This window comes from Lepidochelys kempii, chromosome 10 (genome assembly GCF_965140265.1).
Source record: "Lepidochelys kempii isolate rLepKem1 chromosome 10, rLepKem1.hap2, whole genome shotgun sequence".
Taxonomy (NCBI): domain Eukaryota; kingdom Metazoa; phylum Chordata; order Testudines; family Cheloniidae; genus Lepidochelys; species Lepidochelys kempii.
The window spans coordinates 65,941,054-65,967,844 of record NC_133265.1 but is presented as its reverse complement, the minus strand read 5'-3'; the positions used below and the strand labels follow the sequence as shown (position 1 = coordinate 65,967,844).

The window sequence follows — 26,791 nt, the reverse complement described above, 5'->3', positions numbered from 1 at the left end:
AGGCCGCCCCCCTACTCCAGCAGAGGCAGTCCCGGGCCAACCCCACCCATATCGGTGGGTGCCCCAGAGGCCCCCCTCCAGAGCAACAGCTGCACCCCTGGAGACCCCCCAGAACACCAAAGATTTAGTCAGGGGTATATAGTACAAGTCATGAACAGGTCATGGGGCCATGAATTTTTGCTTACTATCTGTGACCTGTCCATGACTTTTCCCAAAAATGCCCATGACTAAATCTTAGCCTTAATTATAGTAATTCATCTTTTAAAATCGGGTGGTGCTTCTGTGTAAAGTATCATCAGTAAGAACTCTCCATGATAAAATAGACCCTACAGGAAGTCCCTCTATTCTGTAGATATTATTCCTTTTTGTCCCTCCCTCCATGCCACTGAAATCATAGTTTTGAAGTAAAGCCAAGCAAACTTAAATATCAGTTGTGAACTTAGAAGAAAAATTGTCCAGCAGACAGATCATGTCTCTTCTGTGTTTACCAGTAGATGGTGCACTAATTCAGAGTTTTAAAAAATAGGTGTGTACTGGGTGTAACCATGATGAATCACTTCCCCGTTCATTTAAAAATGTTCTCATTTCAAATTTTAAGGGTGGATTAAGTTTTGAATCTTAGTCCAACAGGGATATTTTGTTATGACATTTCAGTCATACTGACTGTACTTTATCTTGGATTAAATTAGTACTGTGGCAAACATGACACTAAATTGCTAACCAGAAAGTAGGAAGGATTAGGTTTACATATTCATTAACACAATTGTAAAGAGTCTGCTTCCAATCCCAAGTGTACTAATGAAAATTGTGTGGGTAGGAATAAATTGTGGCTACAGGTAATTGAAATACAATCACAAATGTATTCATGTAAATAACAACTTGCTTTGGTCTGAGTCATCTGTGTGGAAGTAATTGTTGTTGCTATGTGCTGTTAAATTCATATTATGTATTCCTAGCACAGTATAGCCTTTCCTTTGAAACATCCTGATTTTCCTCATTGAGAAGAAACTGACAACAGGCTGACCTGAAAAGACACATCTAGAGAAGCATTTTGAGTGATAATTCTGCTCTGAGTTAAACAAACAACTGCACTGAGGGCATGGAGTTCCTGTGGATTTCCACTGATATTATGAATCTGTCTTCTGATAGTCTGTAGTCATTGACTGTACCTACAAAAGCAAAATATAAGGTCAGACTGAGAGGTTTGAATGACTCAAAACCACAGCTTACTTCCTGTAAAATACTCTTTCATTTCTTTGCTTCAGTTTCAACAGATTAAGCAATCCTACAATAGTGTGGAAATCCAAGATTTTATAAAAACACACCCCTAATTTAGAAAGATTAAATTGCACAATCAGACAGAAGGATTGGTCATGTAATGCTATGGTGATTTCTTTCATTTATGAACTGGGCAGAACAAACAAACAGTTGCTTTGACTTGCTAAATGTCTGTGACTCCATATAGTCCATAATCTTCTATTTTACATTATAACAAACATACAACAGAGAATTAAATAAACTCGCAAGATTTTTTGAAATTAATTTAATCAAGAGTTGCTGCAAAGTAAGCTTCATTTTCTAGACAGCTGTATGTGAGGTCAATCCTGCAAAACACCACAGAATGTCATCTGCATGAACTGTGTTTGCAATGCAGAAATGAAACGAAACACCATACACAGCAATTCTACCCTCCAGATTTATTGCAATCAAACTTCTAAAGGTTGCCCCACAGTAATAAAACTAACATGCTCAGCTACGGCAGTTTCCAGGTGCATTATAAGAAGTGGAATCCCATTTTGACACCTTGACTGTTCTGTCCTGAGACCCGGAATTGCTGTTGGTGGGTCTGACCTTGCCCTTACCATTCATGCTTCTGTGCTGCTTCTTTCTTGCACTGACAGCTGAATTTAACCTCCTACTTCTCTCAGTTCCTTTCACTCACTTCAGCAATTACATTCTGCAGCTGATACAAAGTGTGCATGTGAGAAAGACAGAGAGAAAGAGTTGGGGATAGTGCAGATAAAATTGGCTCACTGGGAGACCAAGTTACCAACTGAACAACATTAGACTCCATGTTAGTATGCATGCAGCCTGTCATGAATATCTTAATATTTCTGGGCCAAATTTTGCCATCTTTAATCCAAGTCAATGAGAGTTTTGCTTAATGACTGCAATATTGGCCTTGTATTACTAATCATTTGTGGAATCCAGATCAAGTCAATGGATAGAAGCTCTGATCACTGCTGTTATGTTGGTTATATTGCCATCTTTCACTTGACTTGGGCAAAACACAAACTAAACGTATGCCCTACCCACTTATGCCAGGCCACACTCCTTTTGGTAACCAAGAAACTAGAGAACTGTCACTCTCTGTCCCCGGCCTTGGGCCTCCATTTGTCCAACTGGATCCTTGCTTGGGAGGATAGAAAAAACAAGTCACCACGCTAAAAAAAGGCCCTTTCGCTTTTGATTTTAGTTGAACACCTAAATTCTCCACTTCATTATAGATCCATTCTCACCAATATAACCCTGCTAGTTTCAGCTGAGCCACACTGTGATAAAAAAGGAGTAAGGGAATAGAAGAATAGATCCCTAAATTATCTTTCACTGGTTCTACATTCCGTATATGAGCTTTTATTAAAACTCATCTCATTGAGACACTTTATTTCCCCCAACTTTGAAACGTCTCCAAATTACTTCATCCCATGTTCATCTCCAATCATGTTAATCCCTCACCCTTTAGTCTCTGCTAAACAATGCTAATCATTTCTGTGTAAAGATACACACTGAATAGAGTTTTAAAAGCAGACAAGAAGGTCAAATTCTGCTGTTCTTTGTTGAGCAAAACTCCCATTGACTTCAGTAGGAGTTTTGTTTGTTTTAGGACTGCAGGATTTGGACCATACAGGAAGGAGAACCATACAGGAGGGAGTGTTTCTGTCTCTTTCCTAGAGAGATTATTAAATTATTTCTATTTCTTAACAGCTAGACCAACAGGAATTTAAACGTGACTCCTTGTTTTGCATATTGCAATAGGTTTTACTTCAAGTTAATGAACATGTTTTAAAGAAGTCAAACCACTGAACTGGTGGAAGTCAGTGGCTAGGCATCTGGAACCAGAGCCTGTTGAAATGCTAAACCAATTTAGTTTTTGACATCAGTAGTCTCTTCTGCAGGTGCAGAGAGAATATTTCCTTCATTTCAGTTTATTCAATTAGTTCAGTTCAATAACTAGTTCATTCAAAAGAAACGTATTGTCAGCTGAAAAAGCAGAAACGCTTGTTTCCCTCTTCTGATTGGTAAATGAAAACTAGGTATAAGAGGATGAGATCTACAAGTTCTCAAATCCTGAAGGACATGGTAACCAGAAACAATCAGTTCTATTCACTACCTACAGATAATGCTTCCTTTGTTTAATAAATCAGTTAGTTTTAAATGAAAAACATGTTTTGATAAACTTTTTTCCTTATGTATCCAGCACATTTAAGATAGTTTTATTTAACTAACAAAAATAAATTTAAAGTGCTGTTTTTGTGCATTATAATTTAATTCCGTTTTTCATCCAAAAAGATCTTGACACAAATCCTACTAAAAAATTAAACCATCTAGTAAATAAGAAATGCATCATTCAACATTTTCAAACATAATAGAAAAAATGTAAAAATAAGAATCTGAATAAATGTATGATGTTATATAATTGCTTAAATAAGCGTATATATATATATATATATATAGTGTATCGTATATAATAAGCATATTTTACCATCAATTTTGTGCAGCACTCCTCATGCACATAAGCAGGAAGTTCTGCTTTAAAACCACTGCCACAATATGCCTCCAATTTAAGAACCTTAATCTACAGCCCTTGCTTCAGCAAATTCTAGCGTGACATTAATCGGAGTTTGTGTTGAGAAAAGAATTGGAACTTAAAGAAATATCATTTGCAGAATTAGTTTAAAAAGAAAAGGGAGAACACAAGGAAAAAACGATGTTTTCCAGCTCTTCTTTGGCAGGACATCAGAGTCTGCAAAGCAGTGAGGATGTGCTTTGCAGTCTATAAGACTGGCAGTGTTGGAGGACTCCATTGTTACTACACTGAATTGCTGGATCAGCTCTGGCCTTTGAGGTCCGGGGTATGGAAAATGTACAATTTCCTTTGCAGTTTTTCTGTCAGGAAACTAACCAGGTCAATCTAATTTCACTAGTGAAAACGGGGCTTGGTCAAACTTCAGGATCGTATGGTAGAAGCAGATAAGGAGCAGATCTTCATACAATCAGGAAATAGCTAGCAGTGGAATGAAAACTACGTGATAACTTGTTTGCAGTTCTAAAAGCAAAACTGTAAGTGAGTGAACATTGACATCTGTTGAAAGAAAATACCTGAGTATACTAAAGATCTTAATTTTCTTCTAATAGTATTTCACAGTTAAACAATTCTTATGAATATGTGTTTATTACTTATGCATACAGTGAATATGCTAATTGCTTTACAGCTCTTTTCCTGAAGACCTTAAAGTCTATGCATCATTACTGTTATTAATATAAGCATTTATTGTGATATCTGGGTGTCTTACATTAACATGAGCACAAATAAATCATAACAAGTGATGACAGTAGGATGGGAAGGCAAGTGTTATATACAGGTTTGTTTCAGTTAGTTCATGGTGAATTATATATTTTATTTTGAGACTATTCCTTTATCTAGACTATGAGACCAATGCCAATCTCGCAGTGATTTCAAAGAGGTGCAACACCATTGTCTGCATTTCAGCTGCTATTCATTTACAACGGTAAATGCCATAGCAATCAGGCCAAAATATTTTAAGCTTTTATGTTGTCAGGGTGTCTGTGTTGGGGTGGCACAGGGATATGAAGGTGGAGAGAGAGCAATATAGGAGTCAGCACATGAAAATTAAATTAAATTAAATTAAATTAGGCTTGAATAAAGACTGGGAGTGGATGGGTCATTACACAAAGTAAAAACTATTTCCCCATGCTAATTTCTTCCCCTCCTGTTACTCACACCTTCTTGTCATCTGTTTGAAATGGGCCATCCTGATTATCACTACAAAAGTTTTTTTTCCTCCTGCTGATAATAGCCCACCTTGATTGATAAGTCTAGCTACAGTTGATATGGCAACACCCATTTTTTCCATGTTCTCTGTGTATATATATCTTCCTACTGTAGTTTCCACTGCATATATCCAATAAAGTGGGTTTTAGCCCACGAAAGCTTATGCCCAAATAAATTTGTTAGTCTCTAAGGTGCCACAAGTCCTCCTGTTTTTTCACATGAAATGAGTTATAGCAGAAAAAGGGGACGTGAGGTGGGGGAGTCACAGAATGACTGAAATGAGAGTCCAGTATATGCACTGTGTCCATGTCAGGTGGCTGAGGCTTTGGATGTTGGTACCCTAGAAGCTGTTACTTTTGCCACATGGAACAGTGGGATGGAACCACCTGGTCCCAGCGCTCTGGAGCATTTGTGAGGAGAGGTTGATGGGTTTTGCACTCACCCCAGCTTCCTGCTGGTTAATTAACCTTACTTACAAAGGCAGCTTCTATAGAGAAAAGTGATTTAAAGTCCTTTGTAGGTGAGATTAGTATTATAACTGAGATTAGGCATTCTCCGCCCCCTCACCTCCAAATATGTTCTTGAATCAATAGAAACACATTACTGACTCAGGAGAGGTTGACTTCTAACCAGATGTGTTCAACCCAATGTCTTTACCAGTGCTAAATATTTTCTTCATAAGGCCTGCCCCGACCTGAAGAAGAGCTCTTGAAAGTATGTCTCTTTCACCAATATTACCTCACTCCCTTGTTTCCCTTCATAAGAAAAAGACAGTTCTGGCAAGATACTATGGTAACAAATTCCACAGTAGATTAGATCTGACCTATTTTAGGGAGACTACTCCTGTATTTCTCTAAAGCAAATTATGTGTCTATAGGTTGAGAGGCAGATATACATTATACATATATATATATACACACACACACATATATACATACATTATATATACATTATATACATTCTTGGGTTGCCTGAATGACAGAAAGTGCTTCTAAACAGCAATGCTTGCTGCAGTTTGGAGGGATAAGGTCACAAAGGTAACAGAGATGACACTATCCAATGGTGATTTTTATCTCACTTGTTAAAGTTTTTGTATTATAAGGAAGTGTAAATCACTTATTGGTGCAAAACATTTCTGAGCGAACATAATAAATATATAGCCCAATTCTCGCTATCCTGGGGAAAGCGGTGTAACTACACCACAGAGAAGTTCACATGTAATATATGTTGCAAAAGCACCATTAATAGGCACCTGCATTCTGACTCTAAGCAGTCTCCAGGTCTGCCTGTGCATGCAGGAAGCTGTGTGTATAAATTATTGCTGAGTCAGGAAGTGTCTGATATGTACCAAACTATGTGGACCATGCATCATGCCCCTCAGAGGCTCTCATAATGGTGAGCACTGGAGATTCCAGGATGGGGAATTGAAAGAGTGAGTTGCCCCACACTCCTTCTGTTAGCATACAGGTTTTCTAGCAATGAGTTTTCTGGATCTGTAGTACCTGATAGTATTTGGCCCATAATTTATAAGTTTGAATAAACTATTCTAGGAAAATTCTCCTTGTAAAACTGGTCACATATTGCTGCATAAAAACTCTGCCTTTTCCAAAGCATTTGCTAGGATTTTTTTTACACTTCTAGAGTTTCTTACACAAGCTAATTTCTTGGTTTGGGGGAAAGCCCAAACTAATTCTCTACCTTTTTGTGTCATATGGTATTTAAGAAGCACATTCTTTAGAAAGAAGGGAGTCTGATAGGGTGGTTTGTGTGTGTTGTTGGTGTTTTTTAACTTCACTGCTGGAGCTTTAATAGTCCCCCTGATCTATAAGAAGGGACTGGTGTGTTTTTGTATAGGCTATCATTGTTACTCACAGCTGCCAGGTTTAGGGCAGCTCCAGGTGTGACATTTTATGCTAATTATTGAATGAGCTAAATTGGCCAGAAAGGGTGGAGAAGGCTACTGAACAGGTGTGCTGGGACTGGGTGGGAGGTACTAGGGATGCATGGTAATGTGTTTGTGATGGGGGCAGCTTCAGGTCAGTACCTGTCCCATCACCTTTTGCTTGAGTTCATAGAATATCAGGGTTGGAAGGGACCTCAGGAGGTCATCCAATCCCCTACTCAAAGCAGGACCAATCCCCAATTTTTGCCCCAGATCCCTCAATGGCCCCCTCAAGGATTGAACTCACAACCCTGGGTTTAGCAAACCAATGCTCAAACCACTGAGCTATCCCTCCCCCTGAGGGCCAGCAAGGAGGTGTCAGAGAGGCTGCCTGTTCAGCAGGCACCAAAGCAGCTTCTGGCAATCTCAAGGTGCAGCTGTAGCCTGTTGCCTGCCTGCTATCTGGTGGGGCATGTGGGGAACTATTAAGAAGCGGGAAGGCAGGATAGGACGCTGGCATGTGGCATGGGTGTCATGTGAGATGCTCACCATGCTGCAGCCCCGGTGATTCTGTGGAATTTGTCTTGTACAATGGAAAAGGTGGAACTCCAGGAGTGGAGGTTGGCTGCCAATTGGGTGGAGGCAAGAGAGGGTCAGCAAACAAACATGCTTCTCCTGGACGACAGAGATAAACAAACCCCTGCAAAGCTGCATGTTCATTCAGGAGCAATCTATGTACCAGCCATTTGCCTCTGGTTAAAGACATGAGCGCCCTGTGTGGAGGATTAAACCTTCCTCTTCTACTCCAATCAACCTCCTGTGAGGTCCTCATTCACAAACACAGAAGATGTTCAGACTTAGAGAACTAGACCTTTTCAGAGAAAGACAGAACACAATAAAAATAACAGGTTAGCAAGGAAGCCACTATCTTTCTTCAAATACATAACTTATTCCAAATGGAAGGCTCTGCAGTGTCGATCTGAAGACTGAACGAAGACTTTAGTTATTCAGTTTCTTTTGGGCTGGACTGAGAAGCTGGAAAAGATGGAGAAGTCCTGTTCACCATTCTCTAGAACAGTGTTTCTCAATGACCAATCCATGGACTGGTGCTGGGTCCCTGAAATTTCCCTGACACTATTTAGGAAGGCAGCAAGCCAGTCCCTGGTATAAAAAAGGTTGAGAAATACCGCTTTAGAAGACATCCCTCAACACAGACTGCTCTTCAGGGCTTTCTATCTTCAGTGGGATAGACTAGAGCTGCATTCTCTTAACCTGCCCAGAAATGCTGGGTAAGGTATAAGAGAGTGAAATGATCTATTATGGAGTAAAGGATAATGATATCATAATGAGGCCAAAACCAGCTAAGAAGGCAGTTTTCCCCAAACCTTGCTGCAGTTGCGTCTCAAAAAGTTAAGTGCTTGCAGTTTAATAGAAGCCAGTGGGAGGGGCTGCTAAGGTAACTCAAAGTTCTTGTATTAAAGCTCTTATAGAGAAATTCTTCAAAGCAGAGGCTTCCAATGGGAGGCCAAGACAAAACCCAGAAGCACCGAGAGGAGGGGTATTTGGAGTTAGACATTAATGAGAGCAGATGAAATGCTGCTTGGTTTATTAGGCTCCTCAAATCTAAAGAAAGTTTATGTTTAAGGGACACTGTCTTCATGGTGCATGCAGCAGTTTGTAACATTCCGTACACGGGAGGCAATATGAAGCCAGGAATTAGAGAGCTGTGATCGTGTTCTAGTTAGCACCAAGTTACAACAGTTTTTGTATTTTTAAGAGGATCATGGAAGTGCCACTCAAATAAATACAAGTTTCCCTTTGGGCTTGTTCTCAAAGAGGCCTTGTATGGGAAGATACTTATACATCCCCTAAGATCTACTGAATCTTAGGCATCAGAGAAGCAAAGCCTCAGAGAACCTTCAGGATTTCTGCTATTTACCCAAAGAATAACATTCAACAATAATGATGGGGCAATGAAGTACAGAACATCACAGAAGTGATATAGTTTTCCAAAATATATGGAAACCTGCTGACCCCATGGTCTTCTTTGAGCTTGCTTACTAATGTAACTGGAGTCACATCCTTTCTTTCTCTTGGGATGCAACTGATCTAACTGGAATCCATATCAGTTTCACTGTATGCTATAATCAGGACACCAGTGAGCTCTCTGTCTTGTAATGCAGTTGGACAATCATCTTTATTTATTGAATAAATTAAAAGGACCAAAGCTCGTAGTTCTTACTTGCCCTCAGTAGATCAAATGTTCCATTTAAATAAATGGAACTTTTGTCTGAGTGAGGACTGTCTGGTTTAGGTCTACAATCTGAAGCTAAATAGATTAAAGGTGGAAAGTACAAAGGTGCAAACAGACAGCATGCTACGGTTTAAAAAACCAAACATGTCACTCTCTGTCTTTTCCCAACAATCGTTCTTATTGCTGGAAAGTTAATCACCTCTTAAAAATATAGTGAATCTGGGCCTTTTTCAATCATCTCCTTGGGATTTTCTTGCAGAAAGCAATTATGAGACTCACTAAAACACAGAGCAACTACCTTTCTTAGCCCTTTGACCCAAGGGACTGTTGGAGTCTTAATCAACCCCACAAGTTGGAGCAGCCTCAGGGCATCTGTAGCATGCACCCACAGATATTAGTCCCTAAAGAGCTTTCACCTGCCAGGATCACAAGAGTGCATAACACTCTGGCCTTGTGCCTTTTCCTCCCACTCTGTCTTGGTAGGTCCTATATGCCAAGTGGGGCCAGGTGGGGTTGGTGTAAACTGACTTAGCTGAGCTTTGCTTGAAGAATCCTTAGCTGTTGTCTTAATGCAGCTCTCAGTTCCCTTTGTTGTGCAAGGGGGACTTGAGAGATGCCAAAGACCTGGCCCTAACATTATAAAGAGAGACTGCATCTCAACTAACTGTAGCAAGCAAACACACACATATTAGGAGGCCATTTAATAATATGGAATTCTTCAGGTTTTGAGTGAATGTAGTGCTTGTAAAAAGTTTTGGCCTGGCAGCTCTGGAGATCAAAGTCCTCTGTTTAGCTATAGGCCAAGTGCAACGTGGGCTGTGGTGGCGCAGGTTTCACCACGTGGCCCAGTGAAGTTGTTTCATCTTTGATCTGGAGGGGAAATGGTGCATCAGATTCCATGCACTCCTTGGAATTTTTCTGTATGCACCAGTTATAGTGCCAGTTACAATAGTGGTGATTTTGAGATGCAAGATAACTTTCAACCACTGTTGTGCCTGTTCTGGACTCAGCACCCTGGAGGTAACTAGCCCAACTCCAGTCCTTTGATGTACCCAGTTCTTCATAGATTAATTTTTCTTTTCATTAGAATGATTTTTGTAGGCCACACTGTTGTATTGAAACACTCCCCATATGGTGGCAGAATGCTGTAAATTAGAAATCTCACATTGGAATATGAATTAAAATGCACTGAATAGCAATGCCATATTTATTTAATCTGAAAGCTTTCTTGGGAAACATCCAACAGCAAGGTAATGCCAGAATCAATCAATGAATCATTCCCATTACTGCTGTTTGTGCTCTACAGTTAGTCTTAGGGCAACAAGTCTATTTTACTAAATGAATCAAATGATAACTGTAGGATAAATAGCTTGTTTCAATGATTACATCAGCCACCTTGCAAGTTATTTACTTCAAAAACCACATGCACAAAAGAAATAGCTATGATAGTAGAATACTTGTTAGTAGCACCTTGCTGTAGAAAAGCACAGCCATTCTGGCAGGAAGTCGAAGATAACACCAGGGAAGTGCTGACATGCATAATTGGGTATATAAATCTTATATACTTTGGATTAGGGTGGCAACAACCTATTATAAAAGTGTCAGAGAAATGACACGCAATGGACACCAGATCCTCCGTATTGTTCCATTGCCTCTCAAAGAACGACACCAATTTACACCAGCTGAGAAACTGGCTGATTGAGTGACTAAATATTTATCAGAAATTTAAATATAAGGGTTTTAAAATCCAACCAAAGTGTGTTCCTAGTAAGAACACAGCTCTAACCTATACATCTTTAACCAAAACAAAAAGAAAGAAAAAAGTACCCTTGTCTCACTGTGTTTTAGCTATAAATTTCTCCATAAATTGAGAATCTCTTAAAACAATGTATAGTATGTGATATTGGAATATGCAGGAGAAATTAGGCCCCCCAGTTTAACATCAATATTTACATATATTTAACATAAACTTTCAACTGTGTTGCACCAGTTTTATGCTGGTGCAACTCCTTTGAAGTCAAAGCGTCAGGCTCACATACTCTGTATTAGTGATCGCATTTACTGGTAGTTAGAAGTATTTACTGAAGCTTTTCTTGTCTGCTTAGATAACTTTGAATTAAGAAAATTTATAGAAATTGATACAGATGAAAAGAACTGACTCTGGGAAGTGAGTTAAGACATCTGTTGATTGGTTCTAATTAGTATTTATGAATTATTAGGGTTTTTTGGGTATCAAGCTCTCCTAAGAGCAAGCTAGTGTTTTGATAATTTGCCTGTAAGAGTATTTTGACCTGAAAGTAGAAATAAGAGCCAAAACTGCACAATAGTCTTTAGTTATTGATGTCCAAAGTTTGAAATATCAATTGTCCCTGTTACATCTTTCATGTAAAGGCACATAACTGACACTTTCAAATTGATGGTTCAGAAATGTTCTCCCAAAAAGCAAGAACTGAAGGAATATAGGAATTGCCATGAGATTTATCGAGTTCAGTATCCTGTTTCTGGCAGTGGGCTATGCAAGAACTATGTGATGGATATGCAGCCTTGTGCAGGAGCTCAAGTTGTCCATGTACTATTGTTTCAGTACTGATTCATGCTTACAGGAGTTTAAACCCAGCGTGTGTATATATATATACACATTTGTCTTTTTCTGACTAAATCAGGATCTTCATTAGGTAAGTACTGTATGATAAGCACACACACAAAAACCTAAATCTGCTTTCCTAACAAAAATATTTACGTAGTCTCTTGTCTGCCTAAACAAGCACTGCTATTTCTGGAGATGCAGGACAAGAGGTTGGCCATACAGTCACAGTTCCTGATTGATCAAGCTTCAATCTGAATAGTTACTTGCTGAGCAAGCATCTTTTTCGGTGAAAGCAGGTAAAGCCAGAGTTGAAGACTGCAGTGTGCTAATTTAGGCATCTTTGAATGAAATATCTGCTGAACAACTTACTATGCCAGCTATGAAAAGCTGACATTTATGACCATCTACGTCCCCATTGATCCTAGGAAAAGTAGACACCAGCAACTGGTACAGATACACCCTGGAGTCCTCATGTGCTATTTGCTTAAATTGGCTCTGGCAGTCAGGCTGAGACTTGGTCAAATTCAGCCCTAGTGTAAGCAGGCAGAATTCCCTAAAAGTCAGTGGAATTGTACCTGCTCACTCCAACACTGCCTAAGATTTTTGAGGAGCAAAACAAAAGTACAACTGACATCCTAATTCCAGAGCCCAGACATCAGAGCTACTAGCCTAGGCGAACTGCAACACTTCTGTGGGCCAATTGCTGTGGAGGCCTGCTTTCCTCGATTTGGTCTCTATGCATCTCTTTTAAATGGCTCATTTTGTATTTACTTTAGGATGCCACCCGGGGTGAAAGGGAGCTGGTACAGGCCAGTACGGCGTTCCGGTAAGAACCCGCACTGGCCCGTACGCAGCCCACGTTAAAGCTCTACCACAGCAGTGCTTTAATGTCCCTGCCCCTTTTGCCTCCCCCATCGGTGGCCCTGCTGGTAGGGTCCGTACCGGCAGGGCCACCGACGTTTAAGCACTGCCGAGGCAAAGAACTCTGCAGCGCTTTAACGGCCTTGCTCCTTTTGCCCCCCCTCGGCCACTGATGGGGGGGCGGGGGCAAAGGGAGTAGCTGCCTTGGGCTGATTTAAAAGGGCCTGGGGCTCTGGACTGATTTAAAAGGGCCCAGGGCTCCGGCCACTGACAGGCGGGGCGGGTGCAAAGGGAGTAGCTGCCCTGGGTTGATTTAAAAGGGCCCAGGACGCCGCTGCTGCTACCGTAGCAGTGGCATCTGGAGCCCCGGGCCTTTTAAATCGCCACTGGAGCCCTGGGCAGTGCGGGCCAGGCAGCCAGGAAGTGTTGGCTGTGGATGCAGACACCTAGCCCTGCCTCTTTCACCCAAGGCCCCGCCCCTTCCGGGGGCCGGAGCCAGCCCCGGCCCCGTACCCGTACCAGTAAGTGTCCAGAGTTACTTTCACCCCTGGAGGCAGCCTGGTCCAATGGATAGGGCAGTGGATTGGGAACGGGAAGACCTCACTTCTATTCCTGTCTGTTTGACCTTAGACAAATCATTTCACCTCTCTGTGCTTCTGTTTTCCCATCCATTCTTTGTGCATCTTACCTATTTAGATTGTAAGCTCTCTGCAGCAGGGACCGTCTTTTACTATACTTTTGTACAGTGCTTAGCACAATGGGGCTCTGATCTTGGTTGAGGCCTCTATTATTATAATAAAAATAGTTAATAAATTAAGTAACAGTTTATTTTATAAATGACCAAATAATACAACAGAATAGAGCAACATGATAGAGAACATATAAAGTAATTGGGTCTTTGGTTGCTGGGCTTCACTTACATTTTTACAATGGAGTTTTTCAGAGTAGTGTACATTTTGCTTAGGAAGACTGCGTACTTATGGATTCATCATGGTGAATCAAACACATGAGATACACAAATAACTGCAGATATCTGATTTGGCCACAGTTGATGTGCAGAGAAAGGATCTCCCAGCAGATGGACAGCTTGAATACAGTATTTTGTTTCTTTGGTTTTGCTGAAAGTTTCAGCTGGCTGTTTTGAAGTGATGAATTTGTCCATTTATTTACAGAGTTGCACAAAGCAGTTCATGGAGTTTCAGCAATGAATTATGACTCTCAGTGAATATGGCTATAGTTTCAGTTTGTATACTTAGTGTAAAAGCGGTCTCCTTTCTTCTTTCCCTTCCTTTCAAAAGTGTATTTTATATGATCAGCCACCTGTGCTGAGAAAACCATGACCCTGAACTCCAATTATGTAGGCCTGATGTTAGCAAGGCTTTTTACTTGCCTATTAAAATTAAACAAACACAGCATTAAACATTTGATTCAGATTTGTAATTTAGATGAAAGCTAGAAGTTTCTGTTCTAGGGAAGGGGGCTAGGCAAGGTGCCAGGTGTGACAAGACAGTTAGTGATTCATTTAAAAACAATTGACAGAATAAAGAATGTGGCAAAGGAGGGAGAAAGAGAGGTGGACTTTGATTTCTGCAGTCTCTAAAGTATTCTGTGAATTAAAATTGTTTAAACTAAAGATACAGCAGAGATGGGACATTAATCTGCTCATTGATCTACTTCTTGTAAAATCCAAATGCTTTTTTGCTTCTACTTCTAAGCTATATGCTATATACTCCAGAGTTAATTATTAAAAGAGAATTCATTCCTTTGTGTTACACTTTGTTTTACTGGTATTTTATAGAACTATTTCCATGGATACATGCAGTAATAGTTCTCGGTGTGTCCTCCAGATTAACCTCTGAAATCCTCAGTTCTTTCCTCCACATATGCCTTTCCTCCATATGGATATGAAATCCAGAACTAGTCAGAATTATGGATAACGCTAGCAGTGTACTCAAAGATACAATATTTCTAAAACTCTGCATACAGGTATTTACCATAGTGTTTAGTAGCCCAGAAATAAAAATGTTGTGCAATAAAGAAATCTTTGCAGTTATCTGATAGATTAATCTGGCTATTACTAGAATTGGAACCATGAGTTACAAATTGATTCTCTTCCTCCTTTGAAGAACCCAATTCTCTTTTTATGGAAGTCAGAGGCAAAACTCTCAGATGGAGCAGGTCCAGGCACCAAACCTTTATTTATAATCTACATGAATGAACAATACTGAGTGTGAGGGCAGATTGTAGGCCAAATGCAATCCAGTACACTTTGGAAATGGACTGATGAGGCCAAATTTTGATTTTGCAAAAAACAAATCTCCTTCAGATCTAGGTTCCATTTTATCTTAATTAGTATGCTGTTTTTTCCCCATCTCTGTATACATTGTGACAAAAGTTCTTCCTTTACCTTGGTGAGTCTTGCACTTATTGGTGGATTTGCTCACCTCGGAGATTCACGGCAGCCCTCAGTTTGGCCGTTTTTGTGAACCCACAGTCCAGGTCAACTCCTCCTGTCTGATCAGGAGTTGGGAGGTTTGGGGGGAACCTGGGCCCGCCCTCTACTCCGGGTTCCAGCCCAGGGCCCTGTGCAATGCAGCTGCCTAGAGTGCCTCCTGGAACTGCTGGGCGACAGCTACAACTTCCTGGGCTACTTCCCCATGGCCTCCTCCCAACACCTTCTTTATCCTCACCATAAGACCTTCCTCCTGGTGTCTGGTAATGCTTGTACTCCTCAGTTCTCCAGCAGTACGCCTTCTCACTCTCAGCTCCTAGTGCCTCTTGCTCCCAGCTCCTCACATGCACACCACAAACCGAAGTGAGCTCCTTTTTAAACCCAGGTGCCCTGATTAGCCTGCCTTAATTGATTCTAGCAGCTTCTTGATTGGCTGCAGGTGTTCTAAGCAGCCTGTCTGCCTTAATTGTTTCCAGAAAGTTCCTGATTGTTCTGGAAACTTCCCTGTTACCTTACCCAGGGAAAAGGGACCTACTTAACCTGGGGCTAATATATCTGCCTTCTATCATTCTTCTGTAGCCATCTGGCCCAACTCTGTCACAACACATACAACTGAAAAGGAGAAAATCAGATCAGGTTAAATACAAAATGACCTAGACCCAGGCCTATCACTCATACCAAACAGTTTTTTGTTTTGTCATGCCTTTTTTGAGGAGTGGTGGTGGACAGGGCTTAAGCTTTTAAAAAGTTTGGCTAACTTTCTACTTTTTTGGATGACTGCTGCCTGGACTGAAAGCACTGAGATTCTGTTAGCATTGGGGCTTTCCCTGTATTGCAGCCAATGTGCCCACCATCAGGAAGCACAGGTTTTCTCAGCAGAAATTGTCTTGTGAAATTCCTAGTTGGAGACCTAGACCAAAGAGATTCATCTTCTTACCTAAATATGACCCCCAAACCTGGGGCCTAATGCTGAGAGCTGATGAACAGCTGTAACTCCCACTGAAGTCAATGGCATTGTGGGTGTGACAATGCAGGGCATCTGCACTTGTATTGCCCCTCTGTGGTCCAGGAAGGGCACCCACTCTCAGGCTTCTGGCTCCCCAGCCATCACCTTTGTTGGGAGAAGAGCCATGTCTGTCTTCCTCCTAACTGGGGTATTTGTGGCTGCACAGCTCCCTGCCAGCACTGAGCGTTCCCCAGCACATCAGACTGTGCAAACAGGCCTGCTTTGCTTTTCTCCTCACAGGCTATAATCAGTGTAATTGCCCGCAGTTTTAAGTTACCACACAGCTTTTCCTAAGCAAGCACATTTACTGTTAAGGTAAAAGCATTAGAGAGAAAAACATACTAAAACAATAAAAGAGCCGATATGCATGCTAATAAGATTACCAGCAATCACCCCCCATCTCCACAAGGGCACTGGTCAGTGTCAGTCCTTCCAACACTTGCCTAAGGTTTGGTGCTCTCTCTTTGAGCAAAAGGTCCTCTCTGTTTGCTGGATCAGAAAGAAGGATCTCAATCAGTTTAAACTCAGTCTAGTTATCCAATAGTCCTTTTTTTGTCTGTTGGCCTCTAGAGAATCTACTTTGAACTTGTGTAGACAAGGATCCCCAAGAAAGTGACACACTCAGGCTGTAACACCTCCAGAGTGGGATTTGCCTAATCACCTCCAACTATTCTGAGTTCCTGAAGGCGCTATGGTCACCATCCCCAAAGGAATTACATTCTGTATTCATCATTGTAGGCCAGGTATTGAAAGGGCTCCCAAAGCTATTGCAGGAAATTTGCCATATCTGCCACCATGGGCACACAGGATGTTCCAAGATCCTGCCCCGTTGAGGTTCACCCATCACTCCTTATGCATCTTCCCAAAGGCTGAGGCACAGGAGACCTGATCTTTTAACAGTATTTTGAGGGGTTAGGTTGGGTTTAGGTGCATGTGCCTTGTGCTGGCCCCATGCATAGAGGTTAGTTTCACCCATGAATAGTCTAATATGATTATTCAAATAAGGACTGCTTACATGAACACAGGCTGAAGGATTGGGCCCAAGAAAAAAAACTCTGTGAAAAGTTATTCTTTTTAAAAATAGCTTCCCTCTTCCCCATGGATACTTTGTTTTTTTTAAATAATTACAAATACAACATTTTGTACAGTAAAACAAGATCCATTACGTGTGACTTTATCAGCAGTGTACACAACAACTAATGGAATCCAGCTGACATTATTACTCTCCATTAAAGGGCTTAGAGTGAAAAAGTACAGCAATATTTATGGATTGCATTAGTGCCATTGTAAGAAGCCTCAGACTACATAAAAGCCCTTGATATCTACAGAGGGAAGCAATTATAACACTTCTAAAAATGTAACTATAATATGTCTGTGTGATCCAGGATTTGTATATAAATGTCTGAGCACTGAAGGGTGAGCATGCACTATCAGAGCTATGTCCTTACTAATACTGTGTGTGTATTACAAGTTCCTCTCTGTGCTGAGCCACAAATGATACGAGTGGTTATAGATGCCAGATACAAAATCTTGCCTTTTTAGCTCAAGTTGTAGCAGCTTAGGCTTTTAGGCCTGGAGGTCCCCAATATGTCAGTCAAAATAGTAGCTGTCACACATAATCAGATACAAGGCCAAGACAGAGAAACCTTAAACACACAGAAAATGACTGATCTCTACATGGCCTAGGTGAGCACCTACCTTCTGCAAAACAGAACACAGGAGGTGGTCAAAAACATTACCTGTGAGGAGGGACAAGATATTTCAGAGGGTATTAAAAGTCAATGGGACTTAAGCACATGCTTAAAGTTAAGTGCTTTCCTGAATTGCGGTTAATGTGCCTACCTGCATTTAGCAACTAAAATTTGGCCCTTACTTTTCAAAACTGAAGGTGAAAACATGTCCCCATTGAAGTCAACGGCAAACCTCCCATTGACTTCAATAGGGCTAGGATTTCACCAAGTATTGTGAATCTTGTATAGAAAATGCAAAATGGCCATTGAGAAAATCTATAGCTGCAGTAATTAATGTAGCAAGCTGTGCAGTGATAAAGGAAAGCTCTGGCTGAGAAGATTGCTTGCTCGATTATAATTTCAGAATTCTAATTTAAACTCAGATTTGAAAGGTGTCACTTTTTCTCTCATATACACTACTGTTAATCAAGAGTACCTCCACCAACGTCAACTCTTGTAAAGCTGCTGTAATGGAGGGGAGAAGAGCGCAGTATCTTTTTCCAAAGTACTTCTCATACACACACAGTTAGAGACATATCCTGGTAGAGTGAAATTAACAAACAGTTTAGAAATGTTGTATCTACCAAATAGCTGTAAAACTGAAAATAATTTTAACTTATGTTGCTATTTAAGATGATTAATATGTAAAGAATCATTGTCAATCATTGTTAGGAGCCACACCTGCCTTAATCACACAGTCTGTTTGCACAGTTAAAAATGAAAAAATATTGAACAAAGGTTACTTCCTTCTCTCTCTCTGCAGCACGTAGGCAAATGAAACTTCTACAGGTTATTAGACTAATCAACTGACATGTGTGTGATAATACAGCTGCTGTCAACAGGCATAGCAGAAAATGGAGTTTCCAACTTGCTTTTTGCTTCCCTATATTTTCTCTCTAAATGCTTGGCTCAGAATCTTGCCCTAAGGATGAAATAAAGGACATTACCATAAATAAAACACTGTGTAAGGGCCTGCTCCAGCTTCCATTGACTCAAATTATTAAGAGATCCTCTCTCCACTTTACAACTTTTAACTAAGTTTGTAAATGGTCACTGGCATGGCTGGTAACCACATCGGCACTTAACTACCTTTGAGGAACGGCCTATCACGCATTGAAATCAAAGGGACTTCAGTGTCTAAATACATTTTGAGGAGCTGGGCCCCAGCATTTCTCTGACAGAGGCCTAGTTTATTTTTCTGTACTGTGGATATGATCTCTAACCATATTTGTGTAATTGATTTGATTGGTCATCCTACCTCCCAGCTCTCTGACCAGTTCTGAACACACTGTATTGATGCTGGTTCTGTATGTACTCCCACTCCTGGGTCTGATGCATCTGTGTACATATGCTCCAGTACATACACTTGCCTTAAAACACCTTTTTAGGTAGGTTACTCTTTAAGATTAACTGGTGGTATAGATTATATTAATTACAAACCAAATGGTATTTACTATTTTTTTGAATGCTATTATCCATACCATAATGATTATAAGAAACTGGTATGAGACATCTAAACAAAGTTTGTGTGATAGACTCAAACAGCTCCTTAACTGTCTATCACAGACAACATGCTGCCTAACCCTTTAGCCACAATGAAACCTTTCACAGACCACAGAATAGTTAATCTACCACAGAGAAACTATCGATTTTGATACCAAAGTCAATAAAAGGAAATAGGGGGATCTCATAGCTACACTGCTTAACTGGCTTTCAACCTTTCCTTTCTGCAGAAGACTAATGAAGCCATTATTCCCAAGATTCCTTGATGAGGATGTAAGCCTTACTTACAAATGTGGGCCTGGCTCAGAATTAATATTTTCTTACAATAAACCTTATAGACTTAGATTTCATTAAAATTCTGACCTCTGAAACAGCTCCATGTCACAATGGCTTTTTCTGTCTTGTCTCTGAAGTTGATATACAATTACAGCCCTTGATCATCCACCTGCCCAATGTTGTGAGCCATATGGGGGCCATCAAGACATCAAACCCACCTGGCACCAGCCTAGCAAGTATGCTGGCACAGTGCCATGAGGTAGCCACATAAATGGTATGCACCACCAAAAGTTTACCGGTCAACTGCTCAGGCATTAGTCATGTCCATTAGGGTGCAATTAGTAACCACATGAGGTAATCTCCCACTACTGGTGTTGTTAATGTTATCTAACATGAGAAAGAGTGGTAAGGTTGTTTACCAATTAGATCAGGCACTAGGAGTCTGGACTCTTTGTTCTAATTCCAAGCATTGCCAAAGACTTTGTGTGTGACTTCAGTAAGTTCACATCTGTACCTCAGATTCCACAGCAGCACAATGAGTATAATACCTACCTCACATGAGGTAAGTAAAGGTTAGTTAATATTTGTAAAGTGCTTTTCAATTGCTATAGAAGTATAAAGTAAGCTCTTTCAGGCAGAGATTGTCATTTTCTGGAAGGCCATACAATGCCCAGCGCGACGGAGCTCCAATGTGGTTGGGTTTCAGGTGCTACTGCAAAATAAACGTTAAATAATAATATTCAGGATGAAAGGAGCTATAGAGTTGCAGGTGTAGTGAAGGAAACCAGAGATTTCTTTTTGTCCTGTGAAGTGGTTGGATTGCTCGTGTTTACATGCTTTCCCCTGACTGAGTTATACAACCTTCTTCCCCACTTGTGTTTTATATTGCTGTACATTTAACTTTTCCTGTGGAGAAAATGGTACATTTGCTCCAGAGTAAATTAAAAATGATCTTGGAATTTTTCATATTTTCTGGGGCCTTGCTTGCTAATACCATTACTGGAGTGGGTAAGGGAGAGATATGAGGGAATGCCTACACATCGAGATAAGAATGATATACCCCTATATTTGCTCTTTCTAGCACTCCATTATATATAACCATTGCCCTACACTTTTTTTTCTAGTATAGGTAGACCTTTCATGGCAAGATCCGGTTTTTGCAGAGGAGACAAGTGATTTGCTGACAGACAAAAATGTTGAATTCACATATTTACTCAGAGCACAGCACACTTTTGATGAGCATATTCCAGTAAAAAATGTAGAAACACTGAGTAGATTATTAGATTGCACAGAATTATGTTAAAAATGTCTCTCTGTTTAAACAGACAAAAGCCAATATTCTAGAGGACTGGAAGGCAAATTTTTGTGGTTGCACATCTAGGGATCTTCTGATGCCATTCCTATTAAATTTGTAATTTTAGCAAAGAAAATTTACAAGTCTGATAATTCCTCTTGTCCTTACACATGAAAATTTTTCTGAAGCTAGGGAGGACTGGAGTTATTTACAGCAGTTGTATGTTGCTGAGTCATCCTTACTTGTAAAAAATAAACTTTATTGCCACATCTGTAAAAAATGCAGCACAACGGTATTGTAACTATTTTCTATTTCTCAAAATCAAACAAACTTTGAGAACTCTGAAGCCACATTAACTTAGTCTAGGTGTATGGCTTCATTATTTACATTCAGTTTTGTTTGCACCATGGCTGAATAATGTATATAGCACTTCACAACTGCTAGCATTAGGGGGATTTTTTTTTCTAATTTAGAGAAGTTATTCCCACAGAATGCAAGTCATTCTCCAGTGTAGCTCATCTAATGATTCCTGCTTTGATTTCTTCACCCTTACAAACTTGTGATTCTAGAAAATTTTATGCACTTTAGAAATACAATATAGTTAGAAACCATACAGTCAGTACATGATACTGTCTGGAGGGAGGATGTGTCGTGACACAATGAAGGAAAACCTTTCTGGAGGGATACCCTCCATGGCGATTATTCCAAAATTACAGGCACATAAAGGAGAAGAATACCTCCAGATCTCTGCATTAACCAATCTTCAGAAAAAATGTAAATTATTAAACAGGAAGTGCCTTATATAGGATCCTACTCCTAATGTAATCTTTGTTGATTTTCTCTTGGTACATGCTGTTAAGATTGTTTGCTTTATCTAGAAATCATTTTAAAATGTCTGCTGGGAATCTGCATTGTATGCTTAAACTTGTACGTACAATAAAAAGAGGAGAATAAAATGTATTCTAATAAAGTTTTATGTCCACTCCAAATTAATCTTCATTTTACTTTAATAATTTTTTCACAGGAATAACAGCAGGAACTTACAAATACAAAAGATATGCTCTTGTTTCACTCATACTGAAGTGCTGATAATTTGTCTTAGGACCTGGTCCTGCAAAGACTTACACATGTGCTTAAATTTATGCACTGAGTAGTCCCTCTGAAGTCAATGGTACAACTGACACGGTGCAAAGTTAAGAACATGTGTAAGTCTTTGTAGGATCGGGACTCACCAAATCTGAACTGGAAGCCTAATTTTCTACTATGACTGCTTATGCTGCCATGTACAAATAGCATCTCGGTACAATTAGCATACATCACTGAAATATGGTATAAAGAACTAAGAAGCAACAGACCAGAGTTCTTATTTTGGAGGTGATCTTTTAAAAGAATATTGACACTTTCACACTCATTATCGTCTTGTTCCTGCTCTTTTTGAAGTCACAGGGAATTCTGCATAAATCTAAACATTTAAACATAAGTGCCCATTTTATTAGAAAATTTACAAAATTATAATATAGTTTAAGAAAAATAATTCAGCATTCTAAAAAACTCATATGTGAATGAAGGATTTTCCACCCCCTTAAAATTCTGCATATTGAACAATGTACATCAACTTAAACATGACTGTTGAAACAATGAGTACCTGAAAGAGATGTTTATTTTTGGACTGTGTGGATGTTCTGAGGCAACCACTAAGGCAAAATGAAATTCCTCATCCAGAGTCCAAAAATGTAGGGAGACCCTAAAAATGTAGCAGAAGCAATTCCGCACACTGATTTCAGTAGTCGAGTTTGTGCAGAAATGATTCCACTAGATTCATAGAGTACATTTTTGAGGCAATGGCAACTTGTCACTTCATTATCTTTTTGACCTTCTCCAGCTCCTCTATGGATTTCCACTCCTGGTTGATTGACATAAACTAAAAAAATAAAAAGAACTATGAATTATTATTACAAAGCAAACAGTTATCCTCTCTAAAATATATAGTAAGTTTTGTCGGTTTTTTACACTATACAGCAACTTACACAATATCTTGTGTATGAAGAAAGTCTTCTAATAAATAACTTTACATTCTCTTTTTACAAGTAAACAGAAGTACAATTGAGCAATATATTTTCTTTATTAATTATCAGATAAAACAATTCGCATTTCAAATGAAAAAACATTACAATCTATGCACAGTAAATATTTACACCACTCACAATAATTTTTTGCCTACTAAGCCTGACTCTCCACAAATATCTTAAGACTTTAAGAATGAAGTATTTAAGAACATAATATTAGGTTATTTCTGATTTTATGAACACACAGGGTTTAGCCAAGTATTCCATGTTGCATTTGCTCAGCACTTTCCAGAATCAGACCAGGAATGCAGATTTGATTGTATTCTTATATTAACATTCTGCTAACTCATACACTAAATATTATGTGTATACATTCATTTAATTTAATCTCTAATGAAATAGAATATAGTTAATTAGCACTACACTCGACACCAACTTTTATGGACTGAATTATTTTATTCGTTACCTTTTGAGACTGGTTAGGATTCACATTTTCCCAAGGTTCTGGATTGCCAGACTTGTTAACGCTAAAAAAGAATTATGAAATTCATTGTAGGAAAAACAAAGAATGTTTTAGGGCCTGGTCTTGCACACCCTTAATCAGCTGAGTAGTCTCACTAGCTTCAGTGTAACTACTGACATGAGTAAAAACTACTTGCACGAATAGGGGTTTACAGCATTAGGCCATTAAACCTGGCAGAGGGATTGGCTTTTGTTTGCAGTTTGTATTCAGACATGCTGTCATTGCTTAATAAATAATAATATCGTGTTGTGGTTTAGGCTAACAGTTACTGGAATTCTTAGCCTTATGCGTAAGGGCCCAGTCATGCTCACAGGTCCATTTTAAAACTGCCATAGACTTCAATGTTTCAAGCTTGGGCCTTAAATTAACAGTCAAACCATTTTTAAGAAAAAAAGCAGTGACTGATAATGGGTATCAAAATACTGCTATCTAGATATGAGCAATCTCAGTCTGTTATTTAACAACCTGATTTAATATCTTAAAGAGGGAGTTATTAATAAAATGCCTTAATGAGGTTAAGTGAAATAAACTGAATGAGATGGTAAAGGAAGTGAAGGCAGATTCTGGGTTATTGGCTACTGGAAATGACATATTGTGATCTGTGTACCTCTGTCTCAGAAGAAAAAATGTAAAAAGACATAAAACTTGTAAAAATGATTCCTTTTCAACACATTCCTCTGAGACATATTAAATGCTCTTTGAATTCACTATTTAGAACTTTGCACAAGAACATTTTAGCTCAAACTACATTTATAGTGAAGACAAAAAAAATTTTCTGAGCAACCAATTCAAAGCTTAATCCAGTTTGGGGAATAAAGACTGGAGTAAGTTCTTTACAAAAATATAATAGGAGAATTAATTATCTGTAAAATAAAGACATTAATTTAAAAAATCTTCTGAGTTTCAGATCTTCCCTAATTCTCCCCTCCCCACTCTGATACCCTGAAGTCAATGAGGTGTATCTGTTTAGCAAAGAAAACTCAATACCAAGCACATAACTCAGAGAAATACCAAATGGATTATGCTTACATCACATCACTTTTCGTGCGTAGGAAATACAGAGAAGCACTTAGAGCCCCAACTGCTGCGAAGCCCACAAAACCAACCAAAGGAATGAGCTGAAAGACAAAAAGTTAGAAGACAAGACTTTCAAGAACAAGATGTCTCTCTTGGTGGTCCATACACGCTGGAGACATGAATTACAAAGCTTTAAAGAAAGTGAAACCACCCGCAAAGAAAGGCGTAACATAGATGCCGATCGCACCATCTCACTTCCACTGTGTCTTCAACTTCTGGGCATTCATCATTTTATTTTTGAAAGTGCATTTTATTAATTTGGCAAATGTCACGTTTTAATGTAACCTCTTCAACATGCACTTGTTCATAGGACTCTTCATCAGTGCCAGGAAGGCAGATCGGATCATCTTAGGGCAAAGCTCTTTTGCAAACTTACTTCTTTGTTTTTCCTTAGCATTTGGAAAAAGCCCAGGTTGGCCATAGCGGCAGCTGTAGACCTGAAATAAAGGGTGTCCAGTTACAATCTCATCAGTGAGGCAATTTAGGTACCATAACTGGCAGAAGTTATTACACACTTGCTACATAATCGCCTATCACCACTAATCCACTATCCCAGATACACTCTGCCGCTAGAGGCAAGGGAGCCTGCATTTACCTGGCCTGGAGGAGAGGGCAGAAGTTGCACTGCAGACACAGCCTTAGCTTGGGGAGGCGTCCAGTCTCTTATATAGCACTGCGCACACCCCAGGAGGCTGGCTGTGTCCCAAGTCACGTAGCCCAGTGCGGAGGTCGTATAGACTGATGCACAACTTCCCCTTGCGGTCTCCTGTCTCTGCAAAACCGGCAGCATGAGGCAGCGTCTCCCCCTGCGGGAATACGTGGGGACCCGGGGTCCGGAGCGCTGCAGAGTTGTGCTTGCAGGTTGGAGGCAGGCAGAGCGAGGGGTTAGGTTCCAGAAAGGCTGCCGGCGTGGGGTGCAGGAGTAGGGGGCGGGGTTGGCCGCATCGGGTGCAGAAGGAGAAGGGGGGGGTTGGTTGCACGGGGTGCAGAAGGAGCGGGGGGGAGGGGGCGTGTTGGCTGTATGGGGTGAAGAAGGAGTAGCGGACCTGGGGGAGGGGTTGGCTGCGTAGGGAGCGCGGCGGGTGTGCGCGTACCCGGGGGCTGCACAGAGGGACGGAATAAGGAAAGGGGGATTGGCTGCGTGGCCTGGAGAAGGGCAGAGGTTGTGGAGGGCCGGGATGAGCTGCATGGGGCGGCGGGGAAGGGAGGTGTGTGCACCCTTGGCTGCCTAGGATGGGGAAGGCGGGGGTGTATTAGGAGGGGTGGTTCCCCGAGGTGTGGAAAGGGGGGGTGGATCAGCAGGGAGAGGGGGCAGTGTAAGGGGGGTGGCTCCTCTGGGGGAGAAGGGGGATGGTATAAATAGGGGTGGGGATAGAGGGAGTGGGAGGTGTAAGGGGGGTGGCTCCTCCGGGGGGGGTGGCTCCATGGGGTGGGGATGGTGTAACTGGGGTGGCTCCGCGGAGGTATTTTGGGGGGTGTGTGTGGCTCGGGCACGGGGGTGGTGTATGGGTGTGTAGGGGGCTGTCAGCTGCAGGGCTGTGCTGTGGAAGAGCCGGGCAGCTGCCGAGGGCTGAGGGGCAGCTCTCCCCCCTGCCGCTCGCTGACAGGCAGGGTTGCCGCGCCCTCTGCCCCTACTCCCTCCCCGCGCCTGGGCCCCTCCCTCTCTCGCTTCTCCTAATTGCCCCCTTTGGCTCCCTCACCCAGCGTGTCTGACTGGGCCTACTCTCTGCCCACCTACCGTGCTCCCCCGTTACCCTTCGCAGGAGGCAGCTGCTGCTCGGGGAGGGGTGGCAGGTGCGAGGCAGCTGGGCTGACAGCCTCCTCCTTCGCGCGTTTCTCCTCCCCGCCGCTACCCGTGCTGCGCGCAAAGCCCGAGCGGTGAGCGGGAAGCACAGGCGCTCAGTTTCCCTCCAAGTCGCCCCTGGCAGCCAGTAGGAGGAACTAGGGAAAGCCCAGCTTGCTCCTTGCACGCCCTCCCCAGAATGCTGTTGGGCGGCCGGCCTAGCGGCGTGCCACCCCCATTACAGATTCGTTGCAGAGATGATTCACAAACACAGTTGAAAGTATGGGCACCAGTTGCTGGCCTCTTGCTAGGACTGTCCCTGCCTGAGGGCAGCAAGTGATGCACCAACACTGAGCACGAGCAGGAGGCTGGGGTTGGGCTACTGCATGGGGAGGTTGACTAGTTAGCCAATATTAGTAATGG

At 41.1% G+C, this 26,791-nt stretch overlaps 1 protein-coding gene across 2 annotated transcripts; it reads right to left on the bottom strand.

Moving 5' to 3' along the window:
• Nucleotides 1-21,908: 21,908 nt before the first annotated feature.
• On the bottom strand, nt 21,909-26,515 carry C10H15orf48 (chromosome 10 C15orf48 homolog). 2 transcript variants are annotated; one of them, XM_073303983.1, is made up of 5 exons: nt 26,324-26,515; nt 24,962-25,022; nt 24,538-24,626; nt 23,452-23,512; nt 21,909-22,840 (listed from the first exon to the last, which is right to left on the bottom strand). In XM_073303983.1, the coding sequence occupies exons 2-5, from the start codon at nt 25,004-25,006 to the stop codon at nt 22,772-22,774; spliced, it is 264 nt and encodes an 87-aa protein (XP_073160084.1). In that variant the 5' UTR covers nt 25,007-25,022; nt 26,324-26,515; the 3' UTR covers nt 21,909-22,771. The 2 variants fall into 2 exon arrangements, with proteins under 2 accessions (XP_073160084.1, XP_073160083.1); XM_073303982.1 differs by lacking the exon at nt 26,324-26,515 and adding an exon at nt 25,181-25,524.
• Nucleotides 26,516-26,791: the final 276 nt, after the last annotated feature.

Excerpts from the sequence above, each read along its gene's own strand:
- C10H15orf48 (XM_073303983.1), bottom strand. The coding sequence starts at position 25,006 with ATGGCCAACCTGGGCTTTTTCCAAATGCTAAGGAAAAACAAAGAA. Across the intron at positions 24,627-24,961 it reads TGCTAAGGAAAAACAAAGAA|CTCATTCCTTTGGTTGGTTT; the intron begins GTAAGTTTGCAA and ends TTTGTCTTTCAG. Across the intron at positions 23,513-24,537 it reads CGCACGAAAAGTGATGTGAT|CGTTAACAAGTCTGGCAATC; the intron begins GTAAGCATAATC and ends ATTCTTTTTTAG.